Below are 14,192 nucleotides of genomic sequence, written 5' to 3' on the forward strand. Positions count from 1 at the left end.
AGCAGGGGAAGTAGTCAGGTTTTCTGTGAAAAACAAAACAAAACAAAAATGGTCTCTGACTCATAGGAGTGTTGGCCTTATTGAAATCCTTCAGTACACACATGCAAAGCACAGGAGAAGAATGTGCGTAGAAACTCATTGGTGTTGTTGTTTTATTATGACACCTGGAAAACACGCAGTTGCCCTTGTGACAGGACTCATGTGCCATTTGTGTCAAAAGCTCAGCAGAAAATGCTTTGGGTTCGGATCATTTTTACTGCACGTCTTAGTCTTTCTTTGCAGAAGCTCTTTTAAAAAACTTTAAAAAATTAGAATTTAGTGGTATCGTGTTCATTATCTTTGCCCCTGAAGGGAGAATACAAAGACAAATGTGATGATAATTACATGTGGCAAGCAAGCGCAGAATAACTTTTCTTGAAATGGATATGCACGAACACTTTGAAGTCGGGTGGGGATGTGTATGTGTGGTGTGTGTGGCTTGTGTGCGGCCTGTTCTTGTATTTGCCAGTATTTGCCTGTATTTTTCCCCTTCTTCCTGGGAGGAAACCTCTCCTCCCATGCATGACAATAAACAAAACTTTGCACACAGGTACAGTCCTATGCAAAACTTATTCCAGTGGCATTGTGGCTTAATAGTGTTGATGGTGGTGCTACAGCAACTCTCTAAAATTCAAAACTTCATAACAAATCAGTTGCACATGCTACAGCGTTGCATATTTCACCAGAATGCAGCCCCAATGCGCAGAAATGTATCGATGCATTGAGGATGCATTGAACTGGTGGTAATTATGAACTCCGTCACTCTTTTTTTCAAAAACTCTAAAACTAATTTCACTTTCTCCTCCAACATTACGCTGCATCTTCAGACTGTCCTCCACAAACAATCAAACATTAAGCCTACAGTGCATCACATGTTTTACTCTAAACAGCGACTGCAAACTCTGGCCAAAATCTGAATTTTTGACATTATTTTGAATTTCTATCCTCATGCAAACTATTGCAGTCATTGGAAATTTAAAATCTTTTAACATTCTCGCCTCACAAGCATCATCTGTGATAGCCTGTGAATTATTTTGTAGATGAAGAATAACTGTCATACTCTTTAGGGTAATGCACCTATTCCTTATATATATTTTCTTCATTTCAGCATTCCTTACATTGATGTGAATGCCAAACGTCAAGTCAACTCTCTCATAACTTTTTGCATAAATAGCTTGGTCAAGTTAGTTTGTATTGCTTCAGATCTTTATGCTGTTAACTTTTTGTTAGATTTTGAGAAAGAAGATGAACAAGAAAAATAAGCTCTCATTTGATTAGTTTGAGAAATGCTGTTTATTAGTCAGACTTTGTTGCTGTATTCTATATATATAAAGTATGCACATCACACTGCTTACTGTTCAGTGCATGGGGGTGTAGTATGTGCAACACATGACATAACTGGAGTGTTATTCGTCTGCCTTTACATGCATGGACAGCTGTTCTCGTTCTGTTCAAACCTTGGTGGTTTGCGCAAGTCTTAGTGAGAAGCTGCCTCATATTTATCTACGTAGCTCAACACGGTCGCAACGTGACATTGCCGGCAAAGGCTGCAAGTTCAAGACCCTGATGATGTAGGATAAAAATCTTCTACCTTCTCAGTCACTGTGCTCAGTCATTTATCTTCCTTTTTAATCTTCCTCCTCTTTCGCCTCCTTATTCCACCTCAAATGCAGCTATAATTTTACACCTTTTCAATTTGATATTCAAATGGAGCATTTCCTGTGCAGTCAGTCAGCAGTGAGACTTTTACCATATAGGGATGCAACTGAGAGGAGGGTTAGTGGGCAGAAGGAAGAGAAAAGAAGAACTAACAACACTCACTTCTCAGGTCTCAACTTGTTGACAGCTGAATCAGTATAGGGTAGTGAACACACTCAGTTCACAATTCATAGCAATCAAGCCAAGTTTCTTTTTTTTGTTGTTGGAACGTGTCAATATACACAGTCATATAACTGTGAACCATGCCTGGTTCTGTCTGTACCTGCTTGAAACACCAGTGAAGCAGAAGAAACAGAGCAAGAGAGAATGAAAGAAGCAAAAACAAGGAGACAGATAGAGAAGGAACAGCTTATTTAAAGTGTACAAGATTTTTTTTCTCTCAGGTTCCACCTTTACCTGTATTTTTACAGATCTAATCTTATCCATCACTCCAGTAAATAAAATGGCAGTAAGTATTGTCATGCACATCCAATGATCTCTCCTTATTGAGCTGCTTCCCGCTGGATTGTCACAGCATGATAAGAGATATAAAGACTTCCATTGTGATGCCACTTCACACTTGTAAAATCCTTTCTCATAGTATTGTAAACTGCTGTTCAGTGTTGGCCATCTGATAGCAGTGGAATTTATGGATCAAATTTCTGACCACTATTAAGCAAAAGTTACACCTGCCAGTTTTTCAGGAGTAACCCAGCTTGGTGTTCTCATACCTGCATATTGGCATAAACCATAACAGAAGTGTAGAAACTTGCTTCATTCATTTTGGGGGAGGGGGACTGGAGCCCAGAGCGACTGAAGTGTGAATTTATCTTCAATTCTTTCACTTTCACAATGACTCTATGACTTGCAGATGCATTTGGATTCAGCTTCAGTTTCAACAGGTTGTGATGGAACAAAAAAAAAAAAAAAAAAGTGTGTTTGAGCGTCTTATTTTTAATCTCTCTCCATCAGCTGATTTAGTTTAATTTAATGAAGTGTGTTTTTAATGAGACCAAGAACAAACACGTTGCTTGTGCAAAAGCAGGATGATTATGAAAGAGCTCGTATTAAGTCCTTAGTTGGACTTCACCAGAAATATAACACACTGAACTGTGCACATATTACATCATGTTTAACTCTTTGCACACTGAAAGATTTAAGATAGCGTCAGAGAACAGGTTTTTATCGTTTACCTACATCCTGTGTGTTTTCATGATGACCTGGAACTGGATTGGAGCTAAATACTTTGGTACCTGGTACTTCATTCATTCATTTACTCACACTTATGCCCCAGAATCAACTTTGGAAATTGTTTTTACACTAAAAGCACTCCAGAAAACATAGATTCAGAAATGATTTTCTTTCTCTGTGGTTCATCTGATGCTGCACACACTGATTCATTGATATCCTGTTGACAGCAGTCGGTTTACTTAATGTGGGCAGAAGGCTGCACGTCACCTACATTCAGCTGTGCCCACGTGGGCGCATCCACTGCCCTACAAGACCTCATTACAATGCAACACACCCAGTTCAGTTCACTCACATAGAAAGTCTCATGCCCTTAAAAGGCGTTTTTCAACTGCTTACTGTTTCTGCAGAGGGCTCTGGCTCTCTCCAGCTGCTCCTGTGCAGACTCTACTGGTGAAAGATGGGATAGCATGAGTTTCTCCCCATGTGACTGTGTATTATGGGGTTTTTGTGTGGACTTGCATGTAATTTCTGTCTGTGAAATCAGTTGTGAAATAAAAGTAGGTATGGGAACATCAGTGATGCCATCAGATCCAAAATCACAATCTGTTTGGATTTACTGTTAAGGCCTATCTTCTGGAAATATGTACAACTACCTTTTACTTTACTATAAAACAACAGATTTTTAATGTTATTTCAGATCTTTTAAAATAACAGTGGCCGTATTTAGTAAGATTGTGGTATCACAATGAAGTTGCAATTTTTCTAGTCTTTAACGCTAATAATTTCAAGTATTATGACAAAACCGATCCATTCTGTTCATTACCACATGCCACATACACATGCATTTCATTTCTATGACCATGTTGTGACTGAGTGTGTGTCTTTCTAAAGATGGATTGCTCTCTTCACTGCACTCTGTGGTTTAATACTGCAGTGTAGCTGTTAGAGAGAAACATACAGACGCCATTGATTTATATCAGTCGATTTTACTGTGGTTATTCAGTAACAAAAACTCAAAAAACCCCGACCCTGTCTGTCAGTGAACAACCCCCCTACTAACTGACAGCCAATTGTTCCCGCCTCCTGACACCATGTACCAGTCACAATGGATCAGGTGAACATTTGGCTCATTTGATTGGCTCCTACAAGCGTCATCGCTATTAACACCAGGAAGTTTGCGTTTTGCTGTCAATAGACGCAGGATGGAAAGCTGTGCTGCTCATCTTTGAAAGGTTAGCGGCACATTAGACACATTTATAAGTCGCCTAGTTTTGAGAACATCATGCATGTTAAATATTCACACGAAGTATTTCATATATAGCCATTTGTGTAGGGGATACAAATAAAGTAACGAATGCTTAGCTAGCTAGCGTGAGCTAATCATCCAAGGTCCATAACAGTTTTTTAAACCACGGAGACATCTGCAGGCTTATTAAATACTGCTTTCAGATGTTTCATCGAGTGTTACCTCTATAGTTTTTACTTCACATGGAATATGACTCTAAAGACCTTTGACAAAACAGGGAGAAACTGAAAATATAATTTACTTCATTAGCCGATTCAATGAAACACTTCATATTGCTCCAGCCTTATGTTATGTTGTTCTGCATCACCTCTGTATCTTCTGGCCGTGAAAGGTTTACACATAAATACATCATAAATACTTTACGATACATTTTTTTATTGCTTTATTTACAAATTATTCGTGCACTACTGTGGTTGTGGTCAGCGCTAGAAGAGTTTTGAGATGAATAATAATATAAATATTATAATAACATTATTACTAGCAGTTAGCTAAGCTGAAGGGCACAGACTGTGAGACAGATTCTGAAGCTGTCACTAGTCTCCAATCGGGGGGGTTGGGAAATTCCATTTTAAGTAGCCAGCTCTCTGTTACTTAGATATATACGAATACCATGTATGAATATGCTGTCTGAAATCAATAAAGCACAATATGTACTCTGTTTTAGGGTGGATTTTTCCCTTAATGGTACCGTAGAGCACCATGGGTAACACAGAGAGTGTGGTGGTGCAGAAGCGGCTGGCCCGCTTCCGCCCCGAGGAGCGGCCTGTGGTTGAAGGGGTCTTCGACAGGCTGCAGGGCGGTGCTGGGGGTCCATCAGGAGCCCCCGGGAAAACACCAGCAGGGAAGACTCTCACGCTTGAGATGCTGCAGGTGACTGTTAAAGCAGTATAATTATTGCATACAGGTGTCACTCTAACAAAAATATTGTCAGTAAGCTTAAAACTCAATGCATACTCCATGTGTCCTTGATTTGCAGCACTTGCCTTTTCTTTCCTTCATATTTTCTATTTACTATGGCAATTGTTATGCACCAAAAGACCAATTCAGGTTCCTTGTATGTGAAAACCTACTTGGGAATGTCCCGAGTATCCAGTGTATTTACAGTATCAGTACATCTGTCAGGGAAATGCAGTGTCTGCCAGTGTGTTGTACTCCTCCTTTTCTGTCTCCCAGTCCTCAATGGGCAGCCTGGTACCAGACTCCATGGTGAGGAGGGTCTACCTGTGCATGTGTAGTATCGACCTTGGCCTGGCAGCACCCACAGCTTCTGGGAAGTCCAGCACCTCTGCTCCCTCTGGTGTAGGTCGAGAGCAGTTGGTCGTCTTCTTGGCAGACACCCTGCGGGGCACTGCAGAAGAACGAGCTCCTCTCGTTATGGCCATGTCCCACCGTGGAGCAGGGCCAGCAACTGTTGTCACATGTGAGCAGGTAGCAGAGGTGAGTAGAGGACACAGTGAAATTGGACAGATTGTGTCAGGTTCTGTGGTATTTCTCTTGTACTGTTTTGTCTTTTGTTACAACCCCCCTTTTCACTGTGCTTCCTCCATCCCTCCTTACTCTGGCCCTTTTCCGTTTCTTCATAGTTCTTACAGGACCTGATATCTGCTGTAGTTCAGATTCTGGTCCACAGAGGGCGTCTGCAGGGCTGGAAGCCAGAGAGAATGGGTGATGGCTCCCTGGGTGTCAAACTCCTGGCAGAGCAAATGTGTTCTGAGCTCAAACCCTCAGGTAAACAGGTGATTTGAAGGTTTTTCAATATTTTAATAGTATGTAAATGTGAACTTTCACCCTGTGTTACCCCACAGATCAGGGAGGTTGCGACGTGTCCTGCCTGGAGGACTGGATCTTCAGGGTCTCCCAGGTATCGTTGTACCTGGAGATGCTGGTAGCTGAAAGCCTAAATGTGTCCCTGAGTGGCAGGCCGGCCCCCACCCTGCTGCCCCCCTGCAGGGAGACGCCCTGGAAAGAGTTGAGGTGTCTGCTGGACCTTCCCACCCTCATGTTTCTGGCACCACAGGTCAGAATGCAAATGTATATGGCATCATGTTGATAGATTTCTTTTTTTCTTGTTCCTCAATGGAACAGCAGTGTATCACTGTTGACATTCTGTATCCACAGCAGTGACATATGTCACTAAGACTCATCATATCTTGATGAGGATTCGTCCGTAGTAGTAGTAGTAGGCACAGCAGCGACATGCCATAATCATCAGTTTCTCTCAAACACTTTGGAGCGGAAACAAGCAGGGCTGTAGTCAAATAGTTACCACTGCTATTATTTTTACCTGTTTTATTTTTATGACAGGAACTAACAGCCTGTGTGTGTGTGTGTGTGTGTGTGTGTGTGCGTGCGTGCGTGTGCGTGTGTGTGTGTGCGTGTGCGTTTGGGCATGTAGACATTTTCCTCAATTTGCTTTTGGTTTATTTGCCCCTGTTAGGACAGCCTAACTGCAACCTGAGTAGAGTCCTAATCAGCTAATACCTAAAAACACATGCAAGACCTTAGAATCTTAAACTTCTAATGTATCTCTATTCATATTTACACACACTGCCATTGTACACCTCTGTGTCGATCTCTCCAGTTGCCAGACACCTACAGCGCCCCCTGGAGATGTGTGTTTTCCACACGGCTGCACGGGGAGAGCTTCACCAGGATGGTCGCCGGCCTGACAAAGCGTGGGCCCACCCTGCTGCTTATCAAAGACACAAAGGGGCATATTTTTGGGGGCTTCGCCTCCCACGCCTGGGAGGTCAAACCTCAGTTCCAGGGTGAGAGAAGGGACTAGCTCTGTCTAATCCCACAGCACTTTCATGTTGTGTGACTTACAGACCTTCGATGGAATTTGCAATTCGATGAATGCCATCTCTAGTTTATCATCCCCCTTCAGCAGTTTTACAGTAACATTAGCCTAAAAAACTCGCGCTCTCATTTTAACAAGTGAATCACAGTTTGTAGTATTTAAAATACTATGCTGGGTCAGATTTTCTCTGGGTGCCTCCTTACTTTGCCTGGAGCTGAGAACTGTGAAATAAGCCTAGAAGCTATGTATATAGTTAACTATACAGTTTACTATAAAACTTTATTAAAATGTTATTTGTTTTATGAGGAAAACATGACAGCCAATTGATATTGTAGTACCACAATGTGGCAGGAGCATTCCTGCAGTCTGTGAAGTGGCATAATCCTTGTGTGTGCATTAATAGACAAACACACACATAATATGTAAACGTGCCTTTTTTTTTTTTTTTTTTGGCGGTGCCAGAGAAGTACTTGCGTTTGAGTTCATCATGTTTGACTTTAAAGCTGTCTTGTGGGACATTTCTCTTGTGGCCCTGTGGGCCCTAAGCATAGTTTGCTTATGCATAAGGCTGGCTGCAAGGTAATAGAGATATATAGATATTGTCATTATTGGTATAACTGATGAGAAACACTAGGTAAGTTAATTTATTTTTCAAAGTGTCAAGCAAAAGTTGACCAGCCCGCATGGTCTGTCAAGACACTTCAAACATAACAAACAAGAGCAGTAGCACAATGAGAGTGAAAGAACAAATATAATACACCTCCGTACAACTTCCTCTGACCCTTACCGTCCATAATTTTCAAATAGTATTGTTTTAATTTGACTAATGCCACAGCATAATTTATATTGCCTTGCCAGATATTTTCCCAAGCTTCCTGCCTAAGAATAATTATTTGAATAATCCCAGTAGAAAATTTGTTTGGTCAGTCTGTTATCGGGCATGTCCATCAGCCTCTTCCACGGTCGCATCACGTCGCCCTTCACCTCACTTCACACATTCCATTATGTAAATTTTGGGTCCACATCCAGCAAACAGCGCACAGCTCTGTCACAAAAAAGGACGGATATTTATACAACTAGGATGAGCTTCCCTTCACATATGGTTATGCAAAGGTAACCAGTGTGGCACATGTTGGCATCATGCAGCTGCATTAGCCTCAGTGTAAAGAAAAATCTTGTCCAGGCTTCATTCATGAAATCACGCATCCCTACATCACCCTGTCCTGCCTAAAGACTGTTGTAGCAGCAAAAGCACAGCTGGAAATAATAACATTAATGATTGCTCAGTGACATTTAACTGCATCAGTAAACCAGCGTGCACATCGGCTCATGATTAATTAATTCATTGGTTACACTTGTATTTGACAGGTGAAAATGTGTCATGAAAAAGAATGGAATCCAAATATTTCCAACATTTCTATAGTTCTCTAACTGTGTGACATCACTAAAATATATAAATAAAATATCATCGCAAAAAAACGAATCATACAAATCTTGTGGCACCCTTGACTCATCTGTAGGGCACCCCGGGATTCGCTGGTACCCACTTTGGGAGCCACTTGCTGAAGTGCCAAGATATACAGCCAAATTAAAATTGAACAGCAGTCAAACCACTGATGGAACTGTTGATTCTGCACTGCTGAATGAAGAACAGAGGTGATTTGTACACATAACTTATCCCACATGATGACAAAGCTTCATAGAACTCACACAGGAGTGAAATGTGTCATTTGTTAGGGAATTTAGGCTTTTAAGTCCATAATGCTGTGGTAGAAACAGTGCTATCATGGTGGTGTGGAGCAGACCCCACATCAAGACGAATACTCAAGCACTGATAAAAGGACACTTTGAGGAAGTAATACCACTTGTTTGAATAGTGTGGGCTGTCACTTGATTTTTCACTCAGATCTTTCTGATTTGTTTATTTGTGCGTGCAGGTGACTCCAGATGCTTCCTGTTCGCTGTGTTCCCCAGACTGAGAGTTTATACAGCAACAGGATACAACCAACACTTTATGTACCTCAACCAGAATCAGCAGACCATGCCCAACGGACTGGTGAGACTGCAGTAGTGTAGTTTAGAGCTTTAATTCTGCTGCTGGTGGCCTGTGATTATCACATGGACTTAAAATGTAAACAGTTTTTCAGTTATAGTGATATAGTCGCATCGTTATACAAGGTTTCTGATTTAGACGACAGAAACCTCGATTTAAAACTATGAAAGACAGCAAGGGGGATGGGGAGTATGACATGCAAGAGAGGTCTGTGGTGGCATTGGAATTTAGGGGACAGAAACCTTTATCAAAAACTGCGTTCATACCTGTCAACCAGTGCCTCTGACCTGCCATGTTACCACTATGATACAGTGTTATTTGCTACATACAGTATTTATTTTAGAACGTACATCAGTTACAGTAGAACAGCGGCCCTAATAACTGGTGAACAAACAGACACTGTTTGGCCAAGTGATGTAGCAATAATAAGCTTAAAATGCTGCACTACTTAATAATTTGTGTTTTAATTTTAATATTGTAGTGGTCGACTGTGGTGTCAAACTTGCACAGAATTGTCACCAAAGAGCGGCGTGCAAATCTACTCTCACCAGTGTTGTTTCCAGCAGCTGCAGGCAGCTGTGAACCCACTGAACTCTGCCCACACAGTGCCGAACAGCAGACAGACACAGTTAGAGACTGGCGGGAGCTGGTGGAGAACAAAACAGAGCTAAAAGTAGTGACCGTTGAACAGCACTTAACAGCTCAATAAGATGATGATAAGTCAATTTTGTGTTTTAAGTTTATTCTGTTGTCCCTAAAAAAAGTTGGTCACATTCAGAAAATGTTAATCTCTTCTAATGTGGTGTGACTATTGATATTGTTTTCACATTCACCCTGAGCTTTAATTTGAGTGTTCAACAGAAACTTTCATGAGAATAGTCCTATTTTAAGTGTTGAAGTCCAGAAATATTGTTCCCACTTCGGGACGGAACAGAGGGGCTTAAATAAAGGATAAAGATGATTCTTCTTACTTGCCTTCATTCTTTTTGTGTCTCTTTGTGTTTATGTTTTCTGGTCTTCATCAGGGTATGGGCGGCCAGCACGGTTACTTCGGTCTGTGGTTGGACAGTGACTTCGGTTGTGGTCATAGCCGCGCACGGCCCAAGTGCACCACCTATGGCAGCCCTCAGCTCTCTGGAGATGAGGACTTCACCCTGGACTCAATGGAAGTGTGGGCGGTTGGAAAACCCCCAGAACCAGAGGAGGTGAGAGTGCTTTTTTTCTGCCTTTATTTGTTGCACATAATAGAGGCAGACAGGAAATGAGGGGATGGGGGGTATGACAAGCAATAAAGGTCCCTGGCTGCAGTCAAACTGGGGACGTTAAGGTTATGTGGTATGCCAACCATTCGGAAATCAGGAGCTAATTATTTATTAATCTTGCAAATGTCAAGCAATACTCAAGAAGATCTTGCATGACATAATTCCACATCTTCAGCTGTCCTACACTGCAGATGTTACAGTAATATGCGAGGGGCTAACGCTGCTGCTGTTGGGGGAGACACATGGAGGAAACAGCAGGGCCATCTGCTGGGTAGTCAGAAACTCATAGGAGCTGGAGGAGACATGTGGGAATGAAAGAGGGAGACAGACAGATGCAGGCATGCCACAGGCGTAGTATTTCCGTGCCTTTCTTGTATTATGCAGTCAGGAGTTACAGAACACGTCGGTGTTTCACGTCTTAATGTGTTTCTTTCCCCCAATGATTATACGGCAACAAAATATCGTATTAAATAATGCTGCATTCAAGTGCCCTTTGAAAACTCCTGCTTAAGAGCTGGGGCATTGCAAACACAACTAAATAAAACTCTCCACCCATTTGTTTTTTGGATGTCAGGTGTGCATTTTAGGGGTGTAATTAACTGTATCATCTGCACCACTGATAGAGAACCTCATTTACATTCCAGTTTTTTTACATTGTACAGCTGAATAATGAAACCCAGGCTATTCTTGTGTGTTTTGTGTTTCAGGGCGAGGAGGGGGAGGGCAAGAAGAGTATCCTGGATGTGGATCCAGAGGTTCAGGCGATGATGGAGATGACAGGGAAGACTCTGCACAGTCAGGGCCTCAGGGAGCCGGAGGAAGACCAGGAGCAGTGAGGGGCGATAGGGAGATACACCAAAACACTTTTACCATACTGAGGCTCCCAGTCCACCTGGCACTGACACAAGTTTATCATCTGACATAACTGGATAACATTTACATTTGACTTTTACATTTCTCTTTCCCTACCTTTCAGTCTGTTTGGACCCGTTCACACACCAACTGAACATCTTCTTCAGATGTTGAAGATGGTGTTGGCTATAGAAGACATCATTACAACATTAACCAGGCTAACAAAGCCTAACTACGTCTAAAGGCAGGTTTTAAGTGGTCTGTTAAGTCCGATCTGACCCTTTCTAGGACAATTCAATGCCAAGAAAGGGACCAATGTGTCAGGGGTGTATTCACACTTATCTCCAGCAAGCTACACTGGTGTTTGAGAGAAGAAAACTGTTTTGATCTTGAAAAATCTATCAGAGATGAGGCAGCGAAACCAATTTTTTCACCAGCAATAGGCTTAGTCGACCTGAACGCAATGCATCCACATCATCTCTATTGAAATCACTAACTGAAGTTTGTAACAGTAACAGTAAGTTACACCATTAATAATTATGTATAATGATAAATTCATACTGGGAATGATCCTGAAGGTCTGGGTTTAAAGTGTAGTGATAGATTATTTATTGTACAGTATTAAAAACCTTCCAGGATTAGGAGACACAATCTGACACGAGTGTGTCAGTCATCCTCTCCAGCCTCCTCACATTCTGAGCCACAACATCTACTGTATGTGTGAACATGGGACTAATGTAAAGATCCTGCACAAGTGGTTTAACCGTCTGAGAAGCTTTGGAGTTATTCAGGGAATTTCTCGAATACAAGAGGATACATCAGTTGTTTGTTCAAATACCAGAGGTATTGTAAGTACCCTCCTCAGACGGACAGCTGTGGATAAGCTTCATGAATACAAGACACAAAAAACTCCTCTAACTATCCGTTTATACTGACTGGATGCACCTCTGGATTTTTTCTTTTGTGAAAGTCTATGGCTTGTTAACCCTCATGATGACCTAGACATTAAATGAGAGGTTGTTACTAAGTCATTGGACAGACAACTCTAATGAATCAACAGACATGAAGTAATATGATCACAATTGTGCAGTTAGAAACTTTCTGCCTCTTACGATCATGTCATAGAATACAGTGTATGATGGAGGATTTTCTTCGTGTGTGTGTGTCTGTGTCTGCGTAGTGAATACATTATGACAGTGTGGCTTGTATTAAAGTAAGAGGGCATCTGGACGGTGCACCTACTTTCACTTGTGTTTCTCAGTTGTGTGAACTGTGGTCATGTCTGACTGCCAGACAGGCTGTAAAATGTTGTCATTAACATGAACGACAATATCTCAATATCAACATTCTGACATCTCTAATTGTACTGATACAAACGCCTGCTCAGAGGCTGAAAGGCAACACTGTATTCAGCCCCCTCCTCCTCTGTTCTGCTATCATGCAAATTACTGAGGAAAGTAAAGTAACATGCAAATCTATTATATAATCTTACAGCAATTCACACAGTGGCATGAAGGACATGGCTCCATAAAGAATGTTTATACTTGTCCTTTTATTTGTGTATGGAAATCATTTTATTATTTTATTCCCAGAAATGTGACTATATTTTCAGCCACTGGATCACTTCATCATAAGATCTTCATCACACTTGTTCCCCCCTAGCCAGATGGAATGCTGTTTATAACCACTGTGCACATGTTGTATGGAATTGTATGGCCACCTTAATATATCAACCAATCAATCAACAAACTTGTACAGTACAATACCTTTCATACAGGTTAGGGCAGGTAAACGTTCTTTACAGGCCTATGACATATGTACGGACAAGATGTCATGCACTAGTGTATATATTCATGTATTTGAAATTAATTTATTTCTATACACTGCTACATTATTTTTCTATATGATCACATATTTCATCTATACTCAGCCACCATTCATGCGCCCATAATTGAAGTGATGGAGATGTATTTTCCATTATTTTTAATCATATTTGCTCAGCCTTTACTTAAACGCTGTACGTTAATTCTATGGTATTTGCCGCTCTCTCAAACTTTTTTAAAACTCTTCTCAATCTTTTCACACGTCAGAGAACGCCGGACTGTGTTATTATCGAAGTCATTATCAGTGGTTCCCGACCATTTTGTCTTGTGATCCTATAAAATTAAGAAATATCTCATTAAATGTCTCTCCTGAGTCCTGAGGGCTTGAGTTACCCAGTAATCCACAAACATAGGGATTAGACGAAACTGGAAATAAATTACTTTCTCTGCTTCTGCAACACTCATCCACAGTTCTTACTTTAAAGGACGTTTGTAACCAGTAGACCCTAAAAGATTTGATGTTATTTTCATACTGACCAGCAGAGCTGTCTGCCAAACACATAACTGACAGCGGTGGTTGTCGATTATTATTTACTCAAGCACTGTACTTAAGTATAGTTTTATACTTAAAAACTGCCTACTTGTGCTTCACTTGAACTTTACTTAAGTATTCCCATGCTCACTATATTTCAGAGCGAGTGATTGTACTGTACTGTTTACTCCACTACATTGATCTGAAGATTTGACATACAAGACATATGATCAAGCTCTAAACTCCGAAGCATTGTTCTATAGATTAAATTACCCAGCAGTGTATTAAATTGGTTAAATGAGCAGCTACAACATTAAAATGCTATCTCATGAACACAGCATTTTAATGCATCAGTAATACTACTGCAATAAAATGATATATTAATATAACTGCAGCATTATAAGGACTTTTGAAAGCCTACTTTAAGTACATTATGTGGATATAAACTTTGCACTTTTACTTGAGTAATTGTGGTTTAGAAAGCAGGACTTTTACTGCAAAAGAGTACTCTATGTTTACACTGTGGTAGTACTACTTTTACTTAAGTCTAGGATCTGTGGTCTCCCACCACTGGCAGACAGAAAAACACAGTCTTCCGTCTTTTCTTTCCTTCTCTCCTCTCAGATTTATAACTGG

The 14,192-nt window shown here is 41.0% G+C and overlaps 1 protein-coding gene across 1 annotated transcript; it reads left to right on the forward strand.

Moving 5' to 3' along the window:
• Window positions 1-4,073: 4,073 nt before the first annotated feature.
• On the forward strand, window positions 4,074-13,141 carry meak7 (MTOR associated protein, eak-7 homolog). The gene is made up of 9 exons (XM_041939402.1): window positions 4,074-4,160; window positions 4,899-5,104; window positions 5,408-5,671; window positions 5,818-5,962; window positions 6,040-6,251; window positions 6,816-7,002; window positions 8,972-9,090; window positions 10,113-10,292; window positions 11,057-13,141. The coding sequence occupies exons 2-9, from the start codon at window positions 4,934-4,936 to the stop codon at window positions 11,183-11,185; spliced, it is 1,407 nt and encodes a 468-aa protein (XP_041795336.1). The 5' UTR covers window positions 4,074-4,160; window positions 4,899-4,933; the 3' UTR covers window positions 11,186-13,141.
• The last annotated feature ends 1,051 nt before the right edge of the window (window positions 13,142-14,192 follow it).

The sequence above is a fragment of the Chelmon rostratus genome, chromosome 6 (assembly GCF_017976325.1).
Source record: "Chelmon rostratus isolate fCheRos1 chromosome 6, fCheRos1.pri, whole genome shotgun sequence".
NCBI classification, from domain to species: domain Eukaryota; kingdom Metazoa; phylum Chordata; class Actinopteri; order Chaetodontiformes; family Chaetodontidae; genus Chelmon; species Chelmon rostratus.